The sequence below is a fragment of the Porites lutea genome, chromosome 1 (genome assembly GCF_958299795.1).
Source record: "Porites lutea chromosome 1, jaPorLute2.1, whole genome shotgun sequence".
Classification (NCBI taxonomy): Eukaryota; Metazoa; Cnidaria; class Anthozoa; order Scleractinia; family Poritidae; genus Porites; species Porites lutea.
The window spans coordinates 4,254,244-4,276,827 of NC_133201.1; the positions used below are offsets into that span (position 1 = coordinate 4,254,244).

General features: G+C 38.9%; 3 protein-coding genes across 3 annotated transcripts; 2 read left to right on the plus strand and 1 right to left on the minus strand.

Moving 5' to 3' along the window:
• The first annotated feature begins 1,404 nt into the window (after positions 1-1,404).
• LOC140942955 (uncharacterized) lies at positions 1,405-13,262 on the plus strand. The gene is made up of 9 exons (XM_073391980.1): positions 1,405-1,603; positions 3,789-3,993; positions 4,409-4,544; positions 5,502-5,653; positions 6,566-6,682; positions 7,201-7,288; positions 9,573-9,716; positions 10,847-11,092; positions 11,456-13,262. Exons 2-9 carry the CDS (start codon positions 3,790-3,792, stop codon positions 11,494-11,496), a joined length of 1,128 nt encoding a protein of 375 aa, XP_073248081.1. The 5' UTR covers positions 1,405-1,603; position 3,789; the 3' UTR covers positions 11,497-13,262.
• Positions 13,263-15,350: 2,088 nt separating this feature from the next.
• Positions 15,351-17,306, plus strand: LOC140934290 (uncharacterized). The gene is made up of 2 exons (XM_073383946.1): positions 15,351-15,361; positions 16,266-17,306. The coding sequence occupies exon 2, from the start codon at positions 16,278-16,280 to the stop codon at positions 17,247-17,249; it is 972 nt and encodes a 323-aa protein (XP_073240047.1). The 5' UTR covers positions 15,351-15,361; positions 16,266-16,277; the 3' UTR covers positions 17,250-17,306.
• A 3,415-nt stretch (positions 17,307-20,721) lies between these two features.
• Positions 20,722-21,771, minus strand: LOC140934301 (uncharacterized). The gene is made up of 2 exons (XM_073383956.1): positions 21,721-21,771; positions 20,722-21,589 (listed from the first exon to the last, which is right to left on the minus strand). The coding sequence occupies exon 2, from the start codon at positions 21,552-21,554 to the stop codon at positions 20,766-20,768; it is 789 nt and encodes a 262-aa protein (XP_073240057.1). The 5' UTR covers positions 21,555-21,589; positions 21,721-21,771; the 3' UTR covers positions 20,722-20,765.
• Between the last annotated feature and the right edge of the window lie 813 nt (positions 21,772-22,584).

A 22,584-nucleotide genomic window follows, 5' to 3' on the forward strand; every position in this document is an offset into this window, starting at 1 on the left:
ATCAAAGAGCCCAGACACTCAAGAAAATCAGCTAGACAATCACACGATCGATCAACAGCAGCTCGACACAGCTCCACACTGCTCCACACTCGTCTCGATTGCGTACGGTAAGGCACTTCTACTGGTCAGCGTGAAGTTTAACACCCCTCGTAGGGACGTCATGTATGGACGATTATGTATAATCGCCCATAGATGACGTTCCTACCGCACCCAGTCTACATGGATTATCCAGCCGGCCCGCGGAGGCGGTATTACAAAGGAACACAGTAGTTGTCACAAATTTGGTAACAGGTTTTTCAAGAACAAAGTGTTAATTACAAATTACAATAAGCACCGTGCAATGATTGTTTGAAATTGTGGCAGTACTGACTGTTCGCAATTAGTTCCCCCAAATAGCGCTTGCGTTACAAAAAAGATAACAATACTCTACTGACAGATCCTGACATGTTAAAGTTTTGGAATTTTTTAAAGGGTTTTAAGGAGTTATCACGATTAAAGAGAAGACCGTTTACTCTGAGGAAGACAGCTTTTGTTCGAGAACGTATAGTAATAAAAAGCAATTAATGCGAAATTCGACTAGTTCAATACTGAGAGAATATTTGAATTCATGATTATATGAAGACCAAAGTGATTTTAATTTCATTTCGGAGCGTTAAGCTACATTCATTTATTTGCAGACTTGCCAACTCCCAAAAGGTAAAAAATGTGAGAACCTGCTGAACCTAGAACTGGAAAAAGTAGTGAGGAATGGGTAAAAAGTAGTGATATGGAGTTCCAACTGGAAGGACTTCCAGCGGGGATTATGGGTATTGGAAGTCACGTCACTTTAAAGCTGGAGTTGTAAACATCACGATCAATTTTACGATTTAGGTTTTGTGATGTCTATGTTCTGCTAGCTGGCAGCCACCTTGAAACATGAGAAAAAGTAAGTCTGCGCATTTGGTGGGAGTGGCAAGCGCGGTAGGCTAAAAGAATGTAATCAAACGTGACCGCTTAAAGGTTTTCTTTGGATTGAGCTGGCTATCTATCGATATCTAACTTGAACCCTACAGCTCCAAAATTTTTGGAGCGTGAGATAGGTCGTGAAATCGTGAGACTCACAAAAAAGTCGTGACACTTGGGAAGTCGATTTGTGACTCTAAAAGCAAACTTTTTTCCAAAAGCAAAAGTTAAAGAGATGATTTACTTAGAAGAAATAGTAGCTTATTTTGTATTTGAATAAACGCAACAAGTACGCGAGGACAGTGAGGGGTTGACTTTTTGGCAAAGGACTATCGTTGCTGAGATACAGTGACGTGATATCGGCCTGAAACTAGGTGATTAAATTCACAACCAATCACTATTTCAATATTTTTGTCTTTTGAACGACTTGGCATTCACTACAAACACATTAGTAAGAAATTCCTTCCTGTCTAGGAATACTTATTGTGAGCCTTTGACGATTTCTAGGGTAGATCTGATCAGTTGAACTAAACCACTACATGACGGCTAGCTGTATACCAAAAAGACGTTTAAGTTAATATAAAATTCTGTTCCTGAGGAAAACAGTCAAGTTGCGTGACTTAAACAGCTAGACTTGGTGCAGCAAAGTAAGAATTTTAAGGTAAGAATCCACGCCAAGATATTTCAGACGAATTCAAAATATATAGTTTAACAGTTCAACTACAGCTTATTACTGAGAACAATGCAATATCTGAAAACTTTTTTATTTGTTTGTGAGAAAATACGTTGAGAGATATGTTTTCACTTCCAGATAATTCTTTGAAAAGCCTTTTGTACAGTGAACCCCGTTAATACTGTCACCAATGGGCGCAAAAAATTTGGCCGTAATAACGAGGTGACCGTATTAACTTGAGAGGTTCTTTACAAGAAAATGTATGCTCGTTGTTGCTGGGCGGCCAAAAAAAAGTCGCCGTAATAACGAGGTGACCGTATTACCGAGGTGGCCCTAAGGCGGGGTTCCACTGTACATGAACATCATCTTAAGTAAAGTGCTATGTACTTGCCTCGTCAGAGTACTCTACATATTATATTTAACTGAATTCTGCTTTGATGAAATGCAAATTTTTTAATCGTTAAATTGATTGACAACAAATTCAATTCTTGATTGTTATAATGTTATTGTTTAGTTGTCTTTGGATTAGTCTTTTTTCGTTGCTCTAGGCGCCATTAACAAACGAGTTCCCCTCAGCAATTCCAAAATGTGTTCGAAAAAAACATCCTTAAGTATCGCAAAACATGAGATAGTTTTCCGTTCACTACCAGTTAATCACCGTTTTACGGCCCGAAAATCACCAATAGCATCAGGCGCGGATCAAGGATAAATACTAACTGATTTCTTTAACGAGCACCGAAGGCGTAATTGCAAGCTTGTGAGGTGGTTCGGGGGGATACTCCCCCGAGAAATGTTTTGGATTTTCAGTTCCTAAAGTCCCCTCTTCTGAGTTTCTGAGTCATTCAGACAGGATATTGGCCAGTCCAAAGGTTCCATTTGTGGATTATTATTGTTTGATTCAAACCAGTAGAAAACCAGTAGTATATATTCTTGCTCCGCTCGCTCTAGAGCTCTTGCAAAATACTCTCCAAATTTATTCACTCCTATATAGTACTAAATCATTTACAAGATTTCAGCTTGGAAGGTCTTTTTATTAAAAATATATTCATTATGAAAAATCTGACCAATTTCCATAAAACGGTTGAAACCGGTGTGGATCCGCGCCGAGCATAGGTGACAAACAGATCAGAATCAAAACTGATACGGACTGAAGATCCAGCGTATGCCTCTGGACACCAACAAATAATTGATACTGATTTCATTATCTTACACAGTTACAGTATTTTCCGAAAATACTCATCTGCAGAAAGATTTACACGCTTTTTCAGTTCTAGCTTTTCATTAGATAATTCAGGCTATAAAATGCAAGCGTAATATTGCTTATAACACAACAAAAATCCAGGGAGTTCCGATCCCCGACCCCAAGTGGGGATAGAACATCGCTTGAATGTTGAAAGTCAACCGTATAGGAGTCAGATAATGCAGTTTTCTCTCTGTTCAAAAACGATTAAATTAATCAATTTTGGGTCCTTCAAATTTTAACGATGTGAAGGTGTACAATCTTTATAAAAGGGGCTACTTTTGACGATACGTCCTGGTGGAGTTGTCTCACGGAACTTAACAAAACTACGAGCGTTTTTTAAAAGTGACGTTACACGGGACAATTCGCAACGACGATTTTTAGCGCAATACAGTGTTGCAACATTGTTGCAATATTGTTTCGAATGGTTGCAGCATTGTTTCAATATTGCACTGCGCTTTGTTGCGCTAAAAGTCGTCGTCGTTGCGAATTGTCCCTTGTAACATGACCTTAATGGGGCATCTAGGTACGATATTACTGAAAACTCTATAAAAAAGCAGATATAACAACAACACAACAATAGGCAACATTGAACATTATACAACTACAATTTAAGTATCAATCATGTAATCGATAGTCAATAAAATGCAAATCACCAGCAAGATGGCTGGGGGTGCGATCGTGCAAAGGGCGTATGCGTAGTACGTAGAGACAAATACAACTGACTTTTAAGGTATGTTAAAAGAGTACGATTCACAACGACGATTTTTAGCGCAACATAGCATTGCATTATTGTTGCGACATTTTTTTGAATGGTTACAACATTGTTCCAGCATTGCAATGCTGTGTTGCGCTAAAAATCGTTGTTTCGAATCGTCCCGTGTAATAATTCTCCTTTACGTTTCTAGATTTCGATGAATTTTTTTTTTTCAGGATGGGCTTATGGATAGCCAAACTCGCGGGTCATAAGGATGACGCCAAGGTTCAGCTCCGTAAACCAGATTCCGTTTTGGCTTACATCCTTGCGTTTGGTTCAGTGTTTCTTGTTCTTTTTGTCTTGCTTGTTGGTATTGTGTTAACAGCAATCAGAATCTATAAAATATTCGTCTACAGAAAACAAAGCGAGGAAAATTTGACGGTAAGAGCGTGGGAGCATGATGATTCACTTCAGATAGCATTTTCATAAAGTAAGAATGTTGACTATCTTCAAAGCTTTTCTTTTACGAGAATCTGAGCCACCTGAGTGTCACCTATCATAATCGCAAAATTTATAACTGTATTCTAAGCAGCCAAGCCTTTGAGTGAAAGCGAGGCTGGCGGTGATGTAGCTGTGATAGAGACTTCACTTCCATTCGAATGAATGAGGACAAGATGCACACCAAAAATGCTCAGTGAGGTTTCTGTTCTCTTCCATTGAAGACCAAGTCACAATGCACAGTTGTAATGTAAATTCAACTTCATCATGGTTCAGTCAAGACTTTTACGTACGATGATAACGAGTGTTAATATAGATAGTATCAAGATCAAATTATGTTTGCTATTAAATCTGGCAGAGTACCCTGGACCTTCAAGTGGCGAAGAATTTCATGGAAAAAGTGCGGAAACGTTTAAGTAGTGTAGGCCAGTTTAGAGATGGCATGACCAATGCAGGGCTGGAAATGGTGGAACTTATCACCACGCCAGGACCAGGTAAAAAGTTAGCCACAGAATACAGCCGACATTTCGCGACGTCACCACTGGTTTTGCAGCGAAATATCGCCTGAAAAACGAGTGCGGAAATTCCATACTGATGACACCTCCGCCTACCCAGATATGGGTAGTGCTTCTGAATAGATAAATCAAAGTTTCAGCCACTCAGAAGCCCTACTCAGATCTTGGTAGTGACTTCACTCGTCGCTCTGACGTCGTTTCGCTGGGAAACGAGCGGTAGCGTCGCATAAATGTTGGCTGTTTTCTCAGGCTAGTGAGAGGCTAGGTAGCTAGCAGGTGTTACTTCCCCCTCCCTCCCCCTTAGATGTTCACCGTTCTCGAGGCTTTCATGATCAATTTCCATCCGACCCTGCCGAATTTCTACCTCATCCAAACTTGTAAAAGTACAACAATATGCACCGGCCACCAGTTTGCCATTGCTTAGTTATTGTCCTCCAAAGCGTGATTCCGTTCATCTGACTGACGTGAAATTGGTGGGAATCTGCTATGACAAAAGAACAAGTGCAAAATGATCTCTCTACCTTAGAAGTTTTTTTTTCAAGTCGCAGAACTGCTCGATCGAGCCACTGCTCATGTTTTTTTCAATCGTTCTCTCATAGCGCTAACCTTCCCGCCCATTTCAAGGCGTTCGCGAAATGATGGACGGTTTGATCGGGGATGGACTCAGGGAACGCTTGTATTTATTATATAAACACCAATAAAATATCAGATGAGCTTTCGCGCGAAAACATGAAATCTTCACACGTGAAAATATCACCGTTGCTATGGCTACATAATAAATCGCGCCTTTCGCAGGGAAAAACTGTTTCAGTGAAATGGTTTGGTATATCATTGGTGTCGCTGCGCTCACTCGTGAAATATTTTTCAAGACTCGAAGAGAAATTTCGTATCTCCAAGCGGCGTTGTAATTTCCTCTATGTATATATTTTTTTTCAGTTGCGAGGCTCAAATCCACTAAGCTTGGTATCAAGCTCGTGGGAGGAAAAGGGCAAAACTTTATACATGGCGATCCTGGAATATTTGTGTCTCGCGTCAGACCTGGTAGTTTAGCAGATGGCAGACTGTACCCTGGCGATAGAATAGTGGCGGTATGCATCATAGCATTATTCAGTTATCACGCAAACCTCCTGATACAGTCAACTCTCGCCTTGCGGAAACCCCGCTATAACGAACACCCCGATAATACGGACAGCAGCTAAATTCCAGGCAAAAATACTGAAGAGAATTGCAAGCGTTTGACTGAAACAAACTACCTCTATTTCAGACACCCGCTAACTTGGGGTACTTACCCGGTCAGTTATAAAGGGAGTTGACTGTAAATTGACTAGATCGGCTACCATCCGTTGTTCATTTCCCAGCTTTGTCTTCTACCCGTTAAAAGATAAAGCCTAGGCATTTTACTCTGAGGGACAATAAGTGACGTAAACAATTCAGTTATAAATGTTGAGAATGACGTGACATAATTGACACAAGCGACTTGGGATAGAGAAATGCGAGTTCTCCCGATAAGAATTGAGCTTATTTCATCAGTGACGCCCTGTTCGTCAAACGATGGACGGCATTCTGCAATATGTACTGGCCATGGGAAAACAATTCAGTGCTATCCAGTGGCCATGGATAACTATTTCTTTTATCGAGTGGATATCCAACTTTTGAAAAACTAGGACCTCGAAACTAGTTTAGATTCTCTATCCTGCGCAAAAAGAGGATTCACAATATGGTTCTTTAATCCCGTAATCCCGACCCAAAACTTTGGGCAATCCCGTAATCACGAGGGTTCTTTTTGCATCCCACCTGCCTCGAGTACCGTCAATCCCGAATCTCGCCCCGATTTTGCTTTAAAATCCTGAATCTCGAGCTTCAAATAAGGGAAATCCCGTATCCCGAAAATCCTATTGAGGTCTCTCCAAAAAGAGACTCGTAGGGGCTGAGTCTGTTAACTTCAGCTTCATTCTCTTATCCTGCTTCTAATCTTTACAGAATTTTGTCAATTTCTACAGATAAACAACTTTCGCATGGATATGGTTACCCTCAAGTACGCTAAAGAAGTGATGCAAGCTGTTAGTCAGGCAGAGGGACGTCTGATGTTTTGCATCTTGAGAGCCCCAGTCAGGGAGGTACGTACTACTAGTCACATGATTGGCTCTAGCCCAATAAAAATCGTTTAGCTAATAGATAAACGATTCTCATTGGCCGAGAGCCCCCTTTAAATAACTGCTTGCAAATGTTACTCTGCTCATGCGTAGATGTATACTTTCTCCTCGGTCATAGTGGCAGACGAACATGGACTTGACTGATCAACCCACCATCCGATCGTATACTACTCTGGTATCCAATGATCCGAAAAAGCCGCTGAAGGCAATAACTGTGGAGAAAAATCTAGCTGTATAGCAATGAAATATATTTTTCTAAATTACAAGGGACGATTCGCAACGACGATTTTTAGCGCAACGCAGGGTTCAAATGTTGGAACAATATTGCAGCCATTCTAAACAATGTAACAACAATGTTGTAACGCTGTGCTGTGCTAAAAATCGTAGTTGCGAATTGTCCCGTGTAACATCACCTTCAGGATTCATAAAATTTTGCTCCTTTATTTAAGTTAAACTTTATGTAGATGTCTTCTCCATTTTAGCGGAGAGTAAGCAAAGCCTTTTCATTGTACTGTGACGATGAAAATACTGGGAAGCATGAAGTGGTTTTCACTAAAGAACATTTAGAAGGTGAGTGTGACTATAGGCTTTGTCCTTTCCGGTCAAGGGGGTTAGGAAAGGTCAGTTATATTCTTGGGGGTTCTGAACAAAATTAAGGTACCCCTTTCGTATGTACCTTTTATTGAAAAATGGTGCCCCTTTCAAATATTAGAGAGCCTTAGATCTGAGTACGAGAACCAACTTAAAGTTTTTGCGCGTGTTCTAAAAAAAAGGCAGCCCGGAAAGTTTCATTTTACTTTTCTTTTTCACTAAAAAAGTGAGTACGGTTATTTATGCTTCAAGGAGGTTAAGCCCTCTCCCGATAGCAAAATGATAAAACTTCGTACATTTGATATCTTGTTCCCGCCACTACCACATTTTCGCTAAAAGTCGTAGTAGAATGACGACGGCCATCACGTTTTCCCGCCAAAGTGACGCTGATTCAAGCGTGAGCAATTCTCAGTATTGAGAAAATCTCGTACTCGCGAGAGTCGTCCTCGTCTCAGAATCTAAAGCTCTCTATCAGTTTACGACGCTATATCACATTCAACTGCTGTTATTATTTATTCAAAATACTTCCCCGATTCTTATTGGCTCTGAGCACACGCAAAATTCACCATAACCAGCTACTGATGACCAAATTTGGAAGAATTTTGTAATTAATCAACCAATGACGTCAAAAGTGCAGCAGGTTAATGCACCGTTAACCTGGAAGACCTAGGGACAAGGTTGAGTTGTTTTGGTTGTGAAAACAAAACTGACGGACATTTCACTCGTTTCAAGAGTAAGAACTAGGCGAAATAATAGCTAAAAAGTAACATGGTAAGAACAGCAAGAACACAACTCGAAGGGCGACATCTGCTATTTGGAGAATATTTGCGGAGCGAAACGACCCCAAACGTGAACTATCGAAGATGAACTTAACATCGATGGAGGTAAGCATGTTTTAGCTATGTTTTTTAACTAGGAATTATTTTGAATGAATAATAAAACAATTATTGAATTCGGCGTTCGTATCATATGAAGAATTATGGAGATCTCGGAGGGTGTTAACCGCCTTGGCCCTTCCTCGATCTCCATAATTCTTCATAAGGTACTCAGCCTCATTCATTAATTGTTAATTAATGCACCGTCTTCAAAACATGAATAGATCGTCTAAATCAGTAAACCAGAAAGTTTTCTTGTCTTTTTCATAGCAATTAAATGAACCTGTTGGCCCTTTTAGTTCATTTCACAGACCGCAATGACAGATGACCGATCTCCCAACCCTTTCATATACTTCAACCAGTGACATCCCTACTCTTTCATATACCCTAAAATTCCGAAAATAAGCCCCTCCATGTATAAGCCCCTCCAAATACAAGCCCTCCAGACTCCTAACGCAAAAAAAAACCTGCGTTAAATCGCCCCTCCAAATATAAGCCCCCCGGGGGGCTTGTCCTCTGAAATCGCCCTCAAATACAAAGTAAAACAAAGAAAAACGATAAATTTCCTTCCAAGAATAAGGCTAGCCCAATCAATTTTTAAACGTAAATTTCCCTCCCTACATAAGCCTCTCCAGAAATAAGCCCCTCAAAAAAGGCCTTTGAAAAATATAAGCCCCGGGGCTTATTTTCGGAATTTTACGGTACCTAAGCCTGAAAAAGGTACCCCTCTTGGGCGGAGACTCCCCCTACAGGCCATTAATGGGAGGAAATCCTCCCTCCGGTGTCTTATTTTAGTCTGCCAAGTAGCCCTCAACTGTTCGGCTTTGTGTCGCGTGGTGAGAACGCTCCTTGCATACAGACGGAAAGTCGCTGATTTCACCAACAGCAGTTAAGCACAGCAGCTGGCAGCCCAGGAGATTAGTTTATAAGTTATGGAACAAATAACCTTAACCTCCTAACCATGATAAAAAGTAAAGGTCTTACTTAAATTACTGGTACATAATTGGGTAGTGGCAAAATTTTTAGACCCTGCGATCATTGATTTGGTGAGTCAGTCGCTAAGCATGTGCGTATGTGCTAAAAAAGGTGCTAATTACGAATAATATTGTCTAAAAATTAGTATAGTTCAGTCAAGATTAACTGTGAACACCTAAGATATTAATTTTTTTAGAATGTTCATCATGTTGTGGTCAATTACTTGTTTTACTTTTCTAATTACTCCCTTAGTTAAAACGTCCACTCATAGTGAAATTATGCGCTATTAGCTCTGAGCTACATTAAGAAATTGATCTGATCATGAAATGAGAAAAAAATTACTCTACCCTTAACCAGGCCACATAACGCAGAAAAGTACAATTAAAGTTGATATTGTACTTCTTCTCCTCTAGTGTTCGAAGAAGCGTTCTCCATATACGACCACCTAGGAACTGGAAAGATACCACTGTCAAGCTTCTTTCCGCTGCTCCGAAGCTTGGGCTACAACATTCACAAAGAAGAAGCCTTTACATACATGAACGAACTTGATTTAGCAGGTATATATCATATATCGACACGTGACAGAAAAACTACATCGGCTAAGTTCCAGGTTTTAGCTCAACTGTTAAACAAAAGAAACTAGGCCAGAGTATAAAAGTTACTTCGAACGATTCAATCAATTGTATTTATATTGGTTTCATTTTCTAGTGAATATACCTTTTTACCGATAAGGGGGGCATGAGAACATTTCGTTTGTATTTTCGAGCGCTTTTCGGGACTTTTTTTCTTAAAGTTTTCTTAGAATAAGATTTTAATGGGAGAAAAGATCCTTGTGCCGTGTTTTGAAGTAATAATGATCGCCTTTTTCTAGTTTAGTATTAGAAATAAAGTCTTTCACTGTATATTTCTCGGGAAAAAAGGTTATCACTATTACCTCAAAACACGGCACAGGGATCTTTTGTCCCATTACAATCTTATTCTAAAAAGACTTTAAGATAAAATGTACCGAAAAGCGCTCGAAAATACAAACGAAATGTGCTCATGCCCCATGGGCATGCTATAATACTCCTTAAATCGAATTTATTCAATATGGCCACCGTATCGATAAAAAGGTCTATTAATCGCGTTTGAATAGGCCATTTCCGAGTTCCAAAAACTCTCAATTTGAAAACGAGGCTAAGTTGAAATCTCTCTTGTGAGATGAGTTTCATTTACATGAGAATAAATATATCCAACTAGTGGTCTATTGTAAATGCTGCGTTCTGATTGGTTGAGCTACTACTAAGCTATATGTTATAGCCCACTAGTAGCGAAAAGCGCGCGCTTTTTGGCGGCAAAAAAGGATTAAAGTCTAGCTTTAACTGGCTAAAAGTTTTTTATTCTCGATATTTTTGACCAACTAGTTGGATTTTACTGAAACAATTATTCCTCTCGCCCTCATGGCATCTGAGTCAATAACCCATTCGGCCTTCGGCCTCACAGGCTATTGACTCAGAGCCCTTTCGGGCTCGAGGAATAATTGTTAAGTATTTTCATATTAATGATTTCGCGCTTGGCCTCACTTTGAAGCAGAGGCTTTGGGCAACTCGTAGATGGAATATTCTTATTTAAAAGTTTCTGAAGAATATAAAATGTTTGCAAAATTCCGACTTTCTGAGTTATTTCTCTTTTTTCTTGATCCTCCTAGATAAACAAAAGATCACCTTTAACGAACTGATTAGGTTCCTGGAGCACATTGTGGCGGAGCAAACTTCAAAGTCTGAAGTACGCTGCGTTTATAACGTCTTTGACCCCGAGAAGAAAGGTCAAGTGCCGATCATCGAGTTGTATGAAGCACTAGAAAGGATGTATGGACACAATATCACTGTGGATGAAATAGAAACGATTCTTTCTATGGGAGATGGAGACAAAGATGGCTGTCTTAACGAAGAAGGTATAGTTACTATTGGAAATTTCAATATCGATATCAGTGTTCACGCTAGCAGCCATTCATCTTTGGGAAGACGCAAGACTACCTCCATTTTGAACTAACAGCCACTTATTATAAAAAATTAGTTAAAATTTGTTCGTTTAGGAATTGAAGAGTTGAATTTTCGAAAGTCAAGTCCGGATTTTCGAATGAAACGAAAGTCGAAGCGAAGGATTTTGCCAAACAGAACTACTTCTGTGGTTTTAAATAAACAGATCCTAACCAAAAAAGGACAAAGATAATCCAATGCCATATATCGTAAAAAAAATAAAACTACCACATAATATACAAAAACATTTCAATTATATATTTTTGGTTCTTTCCCAGATTTTGAAAGGCTACTTCTTCCGTCGCTGATACTTTACTAGAGATTTAAAAGATGCAAGATGGTTACCATGGCTACTAGAGTGTCCCCATCCAATGGGCGTGTACATACATCCGGGTGCCACTGCTTATCTTATCAATGTATCGTGCAGTTAAGACGGCATAGCGTAAACTTGTTCTATCTTCCCGGATTCTGAGTCCATGGCAACTAAACATCCTTTAATTTGCAAACTTTCAGTTTACTATAAGACAAGTGAAAGGAAAATCCTAATTTGAAACTTTTACAGCTATGTGTTGAATAAGTACTTATCTTAGCTCAAATTAACGTTTCGCAAATATTTTGAGCCGACGACTTAAACGAGCCAAGTAGCAATCGATTTTATCGAGCCCTCAACTATCTTCGGTCAATATTAGACTGCGAGCACTCTCCTTTTTTCGCGCGTGGTCATTTGCGTGTCTCGCGCGTGTTACTCGACGGACTAAAAAAGAGAGAGACTGCTCGTAGTCTATCGGTCAATAGATATCAGACACTATGGGAGAAATATTAAAACCGGACACAATAGTTTGTTCATAGACATGATTTGTTTCAAGATATGATTTCCTGTGTTGAATTCTCTGCTGTAATTTAGCATCGAGCTTTTCGGATATTCACATGTCGTGAAAACGCCCACCGACCTTGCAACCACATGCTAATTCCCAGAATAGGACTTCTAAGTCTACTAAGATTTTGCCTGATTATAATCAGCGTTTTGAAAGCGAGTCAACCCACTAATTTTTGTTGGAGAGACAAATAACTGCGGTCACTTTTCCTGAGAAATGCAGAAATAATGAGAGATCTCTTCTGTTGTGAAAAGCTGGGAAAATTGCCAACGCAGTCACCTTGCAACGGAACAAATTAATTTGGAAAATATCTCAGTAGTGTTAATTTGATAAGCACTGAAAAAGACTGCCAGCAGTGAGATTCAAGTAAAAATAGTCTGAATGGAAATAATTCAAATAAGGAATGTAAAGCAGGCAAGTGGTTTTCGACTATTACTGAAAGCAACCACAAGCAAAAGACAATTTATTTACAACTTAGGAGTTCAAATTTGCAATATGATATTTAATGGCAATATTGCTAAAAATGTTGATAAGTCGATAATAAAACATTTATGCTTTCTAGAGCAATTTTGTTTGGAGTTCTCTAAACAAGCTATTACGTAATATGTTTTAAGTACAAGGCATAACTGCAACATAGATGCCTACGAATTAGGAAAAATGATACTGCGAAATATAAGTGAATAAAAAAAAATATGCTTTAACTGCCACAGATAGTGTTGCCGGTCAGCGATCATTCTAGCATATAGAGTTCTCAGCAGGAGAACTACAGGCTGAAATTTCTTGATCCAGCGAGCGTTTTGTAGGTTTTAACATTTTATTGTATCATAGTATGAAGTTTAAACGGAAACTTACTAGGTTTTTTTTACTTTTTATCTAGTATATATTATATATTTTAAAATTTTATAATGCATTATAGCTTTGTCTTGTATCAGTGCAAAGCCCCTCAGGGGACGTGAACAATAAACTTCTTAACTCTTAACTCTTTAGTCACATCACTCAAAAATAAATTTTGAATAAAGAAGCCCCCACGTGGGAAGTAGGTTGGAGATCGCTGATGCACCATCATAGCCTTTCGAAGGCCTCATTTGTTTCTTTGTTTGTTTGTTTGTTTCCTTTTTTGTGCACTCATTCACGGTAAGAAATTCTACGCTAAGGTTTTTAATCTACAAGACATGGATGATAAGGAAAGATTTTGTGAAGCATTTACGGGAGAAAAAAACAACGTTTCAGCGACACATGCCACCATTATCAAACGCAAATGAACAAAGACTAGAGATGGTGTGATAGAAAAAGAAACCGTATGACATGACAACTTAAAAATTGTGAAGAACAAAAGAATAAAATGCCTATAAGGGAATTAATAGTGAATGGCAAAGAATAATTCGCATGCAGTTTGTAAGAACTCGCTGGCTCTAAGATTCTCGAGGTCTTGTTTTCTTAACTCCAGATTCTTTCACGAAGCTGACAAGCAAAACGTATTTTGTATCCCTGTGACAGTTATTTTTTTTCGATTGTGTAACTATTTTAGCCCGCTGGTAGGCGTTTGTAAGTTTAAATATACTCTGGATCGTTGTCCTTTGGTAAATAGATACTTCTTTTGGGCCACAATCCCACCTTTTAGAGCTAATAAAAAATTGATATACTCTCCTACCCATACCGTGCATTTAGCGAGGTCCCTTTAGCAGCTTTGGTCAGCTTTAATTTACATCAGGAGGCCTAATAGGTTCCATTATGGCTCATGTTTACATGTAGAAACTGCTAGCTCTTTTTCTTGTCACTTGAAAAGCAGCAAACACAAACTGAAACAGTCGTGGTTGACTCACTCTGCAGCTAGATTTATTGTCAGTGTATTCAGCCTGCAAGTTGTGTCCAGTTGCTAAACATAACTGGACCATCAAATTCTTATTCATATCAAAAAAACAATTTTTATGACACTGCGTTTTGCTTTCCTCGTCCATCTTTTATTGTCATCTCCATAAACTTGCTACACCTTTCAATGAGAAGGTTTGTTAGTGTCTATCGTCGGAGATGGACGATGGGATGTGTCACCTGCCCACTCGGGCCCTGCTAACGAGTGAATTTAGTTCTTGAATTAGTAAGAGTCTTAGTTTGACCTATGACTAGTGATCGTTTACTGCAGTAAAATAAGGAACTTTGAGTCAATTTACTCTACCGCACCGTCTAGTGAAAGGATGAGTATTTTAATAAGCCAAACGTTTCTCTTGTTCGAACTAAATAGTCGACCGCCGAATCTGTGTTTACGTGATAACTCCTTTTATGCATACCAGAGTGCGCATGCCCCACGATCTAACATCCGACAGAAGACTGGAAAATAGAGTAACTTTTTCCCTGGTTAATAATTATGCTGTCTTGCTGTCGCTCAACACAATAATTTTTGTTTTGGTTCAGACTGATTTCATTTTTTCAAGAAAACATGTCTAGGAGAAACTGTATTTAATAAGTGAGTTTATAAACATGAATGAAGGACGCCCACTGACGTCATTAACAGAAAAACGCCGCTCGAATTTAAAAGACAAATAACAGTTATTTGTCATTTTAGATGTTCTTCAACCTTACTCAGGCAAACAACAATTGAATAATGATTCAGAGACAGACATCCTGAACCGTCCTACGACAGCCTTCTGTTTTTTTTGGGTCTTAATGTATATAAATCAGATAGCATTTGTGTCCACCCTGTCCGTTAATTTAATACTTCTTTGATGTCTACCGCTGCGTTAATCATTTCTCACAGCCCTTCACTAAAATTCTTTTTACCAACTATAGTAATTGTTTTTTTTAATAATCGCGTTGTTATTTTTTTTGCCACAAGCCAATCCGCAAACTAGTCTAATCCACCTGGCAACTAAATATAGATTTAAAATGACTATTTATATTGTCAAATTCAATGCAACTGAATTGAAGATTTACCCAGCCAGTTTTAGGGAAACACGAAAACGCCGTCAAAAATTCTTATTGATGTTCTAGATGTATATATGCTGCTTTTATTAGGCATGCATTCACACAATCATAGGAGTTAAAATTTCACCGCAGTGTATTTAAAGGTGCCGTACAGGCTGTCAAACAGGTGCTATAACTTTTAGATAGATAATTGCGAACACATTCTTACATAACCGCTAGTTTGCTTGCAGCTTTTATAACAGTCGTTGTGAGTCAACAAATCTGCTTAGAAGACCAGTAGCGCGTTTTCTAGTGACCAGCTACGCTTCGCGCTGTTTCCCCGCCGAGTTTACGACAATCGTCTCATAAACCAGATACCCGGATGGCTTCTAGAGCAAAATGACCTCAAAGGTAAAATTTTTATACTTTTTTGGACCCATGTGTTGTTCTTTATGTCCCGAGATCCTTTTTTATGGAATGAGCAAATTGGTCTATAAAAACAGTCTAGCTAGCTGTAATATTTAGATCCCGCATAGCTACAGAAGCTCGGGTCCTGAAGAAGATTATTAAGAAGTCAGAGCCTTTTTTTTCGCTCAGGCTCAAATGTCAATGTTGCGTTAGCAAAAATAACTTTAATTGATCTCTTATGCCTACCTAGAAAAAATATGAACTGAAGTTGTTTTAATTTTACTCAAGTTAAAGAAGCCAAGGCAAAGGTGATTCGTCCAAGGATATGATCAACTTGGAAACGAAAAATGATCGATCGTGCGGATAAGATTAGACTTATCTTTACCGAGAGGGAACCTGCTCAGCCAGTCTTTAGGTTCGTCGGGATCTCAATAGAAAGGACAGGAGACTTTTTAATTTTTTCCGCCTTTAACTTTCCTCGTCTTATGAAACAAGTTTGCTAAAAATTGTTGTTGGCTTTTAATTAACGTGCATGTAAAGACAACCAAAAGACGTACATCTATTCACATTGTTATGACTCAATAACATTTTGATGGTGCTGCAAATAAAATTTCCTTGTCAAATGCATTATTACTGTATTGCAGTTCTGTATCACGGAAATTTAACCTTAGGGCGCCGTCATTAAGAAGAAAATAAACAACTTGTTTTAAAATAGTCATAATATTGCTCCCATCAAGTTTGTTGGAAACAGTTTATCGTTTATTTTTGAATGCTCATTATCATTTTTTTTTTGTTTGAAGGCGACGAAATTAATCTCGCTGCATAGAGTAAAGTAATGACCCTGTTTGCATAATTCAAATGGTCGTTTAGAAACCGCAATAACCACATTCGTCCTTTTCTTTGGTAGGCAATCACTGAAATGAGTTTCTTGAAAATTAGAGCAGTGCGGCTTTGTTGTAAAGAGTGTTTCCAAGAAAACAGCCGAGAAGCAAAACAAAAACCGGAGCTTGGTGATCTTCACTCGGAAGACATTTCTGGTCCGATAGACGACAGCCATGATGGGAAGACCGAAGAAGAAAACACGAAGCTGGAAAGGAATGATAAGATATTAAACGGAGAAAATTTATGGCGAATGCCACGGCAAGAAATTTTGCAAGCCAGTCACAAATCCACGACGAACCTATCAGCGGGTTTGAACCCATTTCCCAAACTAATACCATTAAATGGCGAGGATCTTCCAATGAGAGCTGATAACATGGAGAATGGAACGTGGGTCGACGGAAAGCGTTCAAATTCAGCTCCGGGATTTTCGTACGCGCAAGCGAGAGTAAGGAAACACAAGGTTCGGCTTCCGAACATTTCTGATTGGCAAACCCCGTCAATCCCAGGAAACCAAACAATTAAAGGTATGGTTGTCAAAGGAGAAAAGCTTCGATCAGCTGGGGAAGTATTTTCCTCTCCAGATTCAAAGGTCAGCGACAAAAGTTCCCCAAACAACGAGTCAAAGTTTACTGGCAAAAATTCAAAAAATATTTGCGCTGAGAAATTAAGCATAGCAAAGGGTGAAGGCAAATCTGCCAAGAGTTGCCATGGAGACACAGGTGAAGGTGCCTTTCCGTTCATCCGGCGAACTGATTTTCGCGTAAAAACCGCTTATGCCAGCTCGAGTAGAGTGTTTAACAAATATTTAGAATCAAGATTTGGAAAAAGTGTTTATCAAGCCATCGACAGGAAGATGTATAATGGCCAGGGCAAAAAATATCATGTTTATTGGGCGCCAGTGTTGACTAACAGGCAGATGTTGTATGATCGTAATGAAGATGCCACGAAAAATTCTCAAGAAAACCTCGGCGACGCATCCTTAACTAAAGAGAAACATGTCCGCTTCTGATAGATGTTCAAGAGCTGCTAGTGACGGCCTCACTGTTGAATCATAACGACGGAACCAGACAAATTGGGACAGCTTTTGTGGGAACTGCAATCAGAGACTTCTCTCAAAAGACGAGGAAATCTTGAGTTTTTAGGAGCTCTTTACTAGTGACTTGTCGTTTCTTCGATTTATAACGTTAAAACCTTAGAGGATATCTAAAATAGGAGCAACCTTAAGCTGAGCTCAATCTACTTTTTTTTTCATCCGTCGAGAAAAACGGACAGGAATAAAAACAAAATAGCTACTCTACTTTCTTTTTTAATAATAATAGATAAATAGTATAGACTGTTCCAAGTCCATGGAATACCCAACAGGTGGTGGAAAGAGGTCTCGCTGTCTCTTCAGTTGAGAGAGTTTATGAAATAACTTTTAAACAATACCTACGAAACCTATAAATATTCAAAGAGAGTTCTACTATAATAAAGATATCCAAAAGATTATATATCTGAAATTTTTTTCGTTTATGGCGCAGGCCATATCATAAATGCTTTTCCCCGCCTTGTGGCTTACCATCTAAGAGGGGAGCGTAAGGGGAGGTACTAATACCCAAAACCGCACAGAATAACATAAGAAAACCACAATGAAACTACACGAAATTTTCTAAATACCGCAAACCGCTTGGTTTTGTAAAACCGCAATACCGTAACTTAAAAAAAAATTCCGCAAAACCACACCAAAAATCGAGCAAAAAGGCATCACTGCCAACTCTTACGTCCCTCTCATTTAAGGTTATTTCAGTATTCAATCTTTTGACTTTGATAACTTTTGAATCATCTTTAGCGCTCTTTAGACTAACGAGATTGAAATCCGACATAAAGAGGGTTCCAAGATTGCTGCGACCTTGGTTTCGTTACATCAACTTTCCACTTTAGCTTGATATGCTTGAAATTCTCAATAAATCACCGTTGTATCAAAAATAAACAGTTTGTAATTATTGAAGCACTGGTATCGCTTTTATAACAAAAATAATACGATAGATATCAGTGACATTGTTAGCTGAATTGCAACAACGGCAACTACAGTTGTCAAAACAGCAAGCATTTTGCGACGCATCTGGTTTCCTCGAAATGACGTCTGAGGTTAACGAACAAAACTCTAACGAACGCAAAATGCGAACGCAGAAATTCCATACTGATTATGTGTTAGCCATATCTGGAAAGTGCTTCTGATTGGTTGAAGTAAATTTCCCAAGCAGCACTACCAATCAGGAGCACTCCCAGTGTAACACGTCATCAGTGTGAATTTTTGCGCTGATTCTTTAGACGTCATTTCGCGGGGAAACCAATGGTGTCTCAGGATGTCGGCAACTTTCTCAGGCTGAGTCTGGATCGATATCTAGATGTACCATAAATTTCGGTACGTTCACAAGACATTAGGATAAATAGCAGAGGTGATGAATGGTCTTTGCGAGCATTCGCGAGCGGGCGAGCACTGCGTTTTTTGTTTTTTTGGCGAGCACAAGCAGGGATAAAAATTGGCCTTGCAAGCAACGAGCATTTTAGAAAGTACAACTCGCGAACAACGAGCACTTCTTATATTTTGCGCTTTCAGCAATCCTTATGGAAATCCTTTTCTTTAAAATGTGAAAAAAGAAAATAGTAAACAGTGTAATAATTTAGAGTACATGCACCAAGTACTTTGAGCTAGCTTGAGTGACACCTCAGCAAAGATCTTATCGTGATCCAACCAATTACAGTTATAGGAGTTAAGCACCATACAGAATTACATTCATTTTGACCCAAATAAGGATTTACAAAATTTCGAGCAATACTGACGATACTGCGCGAGCATGCAAGCAATTGCAAGAATTTTGAGTACAATCTTTTCTACTGGTTCATAGTCAACGTTGTTGCATACATGTCTCCCTCAACGTTCCTCAGTACCAGCCCCACATAAGGTTTTTCCGGGATTTTTTCCGAACGCCTTTATGCCAGAACCTTTCTCTTCGTGTATCTGTTTCGATTTATTCCTCAGACACAATTATGGACAGTTGGTTGGTATGGTTACAAGAGATGACGTCATATCATTAGGTCAGGCTTGAAAGATGCTTTAAATATTTGCCAAAAAGAGAATTTTCGCCAAACTTCAAGATGCTGACGATTCTGAGTGATGTCACAAGTCCCCAGCAAAGCTCTAACCCATAATAGATATATTAAATTGTAGCTAATCACAGGCTATGCACTGAACGTATAATACTTGCACAAAACAACCCATGTGGAGGGTTTGCAACCTTAGTAGAATGCTCAATGACGACGAGAACAAAGCTAAGTTTTACCTTTATTTTTTATTAGACGTGGGCTATCGTCGTAAGTGGTGTTTTTTTTTTTCTTTTCTTGCAAAAAAAAAAAATGATATTTTCAGTATTCAAAGGCGTTTTTTGTCATTCCTCGTCAAAGGCACCCATAAAAGGCCTGTGTCTAAACGCTAATGACTGTCTCAGGGCAAACTGTTAAGACACTTTCCTAAATTCAATTGGTCGTGTAACTTGCACCCCTACACAAATCAGCTGCTGACTGACAAGATTTACCCATGATAACTAGTATATTCATGGTAATCAATTGACAAATTATATGCAGTTGTGGAATTTTTTTCTTTGAAGGGGAGGTAGAATATACAACGCCTATTGTGTTCTCCCTTTGGCTGTTCCCTTCTACTCCTTGGCACTGAAATCACCACATTACTTGACATTACTTCGCAGTTACAATTTTAATAATAAGCAACCGTAACAGTTACCTTGCGACCGTGTCCTTAGAATGTTTGAAACGATATGTTACGTAATGTAAGGCGTTTTTATCTTGATTCAGATGAAACTATAATTCTCCGTCTGCAGTGTCTGCCATCAAAGCAACGTTGTCATACCAGTTACCACCTCAGGAAATGAGGATACGAAAGGTAATGTGTCGCAAGGTTTCCAAAAAGGGGAGAACCGGCCAGAAATGGAAAAAATCCTACAACACGAGGAATTCTGATGGCGTAACTTGGCTTAGAAAGATCCTTTGACTAATGTACAACGTGAAGTAAGCGCTAATGAAAGACGGAGGTTTTGATTACCTGAAAATTACGCATACCACAAACTTAAAGTTCAGTCATGGTTATTATAAAGATCTTGACCATATTTTCTATGACAAACGTATAATACCCAATTCAGCAGCCGGCTGCCCATTCTTCTATTCAATCATTTTTTTTGCTTTGAATGTTAATCCGTCATTTCGGTGTTTTTGCTGTACATTTGTCTTTGCAGGTCTTGAAGAGGCACTCGGGAATTCATGCAAAGACGTTTCGTTTAAAAACTACACAAAGCTGCTAGGCCAAAGGGAATGTTGAATATCTTATTTTGTATCTGTTTTCAAAAAGGAGCGACTTTTCCCAATTTCTTGTAATCTTCGTAGCTTTTCTTTTCAGAAATTTTTGGACTCGAAAAAAATGGAGAAAACGCCATCTGCTATTCAACTATTTACTTTTGGCGTTATTATTCCTCTATAAGGTAATCGTTGCTGCTCTCAAACGAAAACGTCTCTCGGCAAGACTTACAGAAGACTTGCATTTCTCTCTTGTGTACAGTTCTGGCCTACCTACCATCAAGGACATTGCGCTCATGTTCCACGAGTCGTGTTTGGCGGGAATTGAGCGTGAAGGCTCTGAAGCTCGTCGCATAGTTTCCCGCCAAACATCCTGTCGGTAAATTGGCGGAAGTTGTTGTGAGCGGTCATGAGACTCGGGGAGGTTAACTTCGTCGACTCCCACAGCACGCAAAGGGAAAATCTGTAATATGTCTCCTACACTTGAGTTCCTTGCAGCAAAAAGTTCCCCACACGACAAAGACCTTTTTCGCTCGTGGTCACTGAAATCTGAACTTGGGGACATTCTTGCATTGTATACTTCATCAAAGAGCGAGCTCTGCGAACGTGGAATCCAAGAGAGTGAGGTCGGATCGCGGCAAAAATCCCGAGGAAATTCTAACCCTCTTTCGTGGTCTAGCTTGAAAGGGATCAGCCTTGAAACTGGTACACAAAGAGGAATTCTCGGTTTTCTCAAATCCTCTTGTTTCTTTATGGATTCTTCAAGGACTTCTTTGGGCTTCTTTCGTGTCTTTTGTGAAACGTATTTTCCTTCCTCCGAGTTTTCGTCCGCTAAATCCTCATTGTCAGTAACAGGCAAAACGTCAAGGTTTAAGTTTCGTTCCTTCACCTCTCGTATGGCTTCATTATAAAGTTTTTGCATTCGTTTTTCGCTTCGAGAAGCCTTCTGGTTTCTTTTCTTGCCCATGTTTTAGAATTTGCTACTGAGCTGAATACCACAAACTGTCAAAATATGTGAAATATGCTGTTATAAGCAGCCAGAGTGATTCATACAAGTATTATATCTGTACGAATAATTAAACTTAGCTCAAATAACAGTTAGGAATACTTTGGCTCTGTTCCGACTTACCTACCTTATAGATTCTGCTGCCGAGAAAACCGCCTACACAACTCCGACACAACAATCGACTCAGGTCTAATTTTAAACACTGTTACGTTTGTTTGGTATAAACAAACCCACTGAGCGTATTTTCTAGGAGCAGGTGTTGGGCGTTTATAAATATGGCCGAAGAGCAACGCGTGCGTAGTATGAAATCTTGTGTCTTGCCATCTCAGGTGTCTTACACATATTTGACGTCAATTTGCATTATGAATTGTTATCTTCATGGTCTGTTTTATGACAAAAACAGCGGGATGGCTACACACAAATAAGTATCTTTGGGAAGTATAGCTGTTTCTTAAAAATTCAAAACATAAAAACTTAGTTTCTGGTGTTGAAAACTATTAGCACATTCACCCAAAAAGAGTTTGTCTGAGTCGTTTCCTTGAAAATTAGTTTAAGTTGTTTGCTTTTGTTGTTTGTTAATTAAGAAAAACCGGTTGTTTAAAATAGGGCCAGGAAACAAATACGACTATTTTTATGAGATAAAAATAGTTCTTAATCAAGTGAAACATATTTTTAAGGCAAAATATTCCAAACGTTTCAATTCAAAAACAAAAAGTAAAACTTACTACTAACAAATTCGGTTAAATGAAATTTAAAAAGCAAACAGATGCAAACTAGATTTCGTTTTGTTGTTATTTTGCAAGCTATTGGAATGATTTACTTAATCACAAGGATATTTCACTATCGTGAATAACATCATAGTTGCCAATGTAACAGTACAAAACAAGTGATTTCTATGAACAGTCTTGGTAATCCAATGTTTCTGTTCTTGAATATGGCCAATAAAATCCATCCTTAAATCGAACATAGTCGAGTTTTTGGCCGGAGGCCT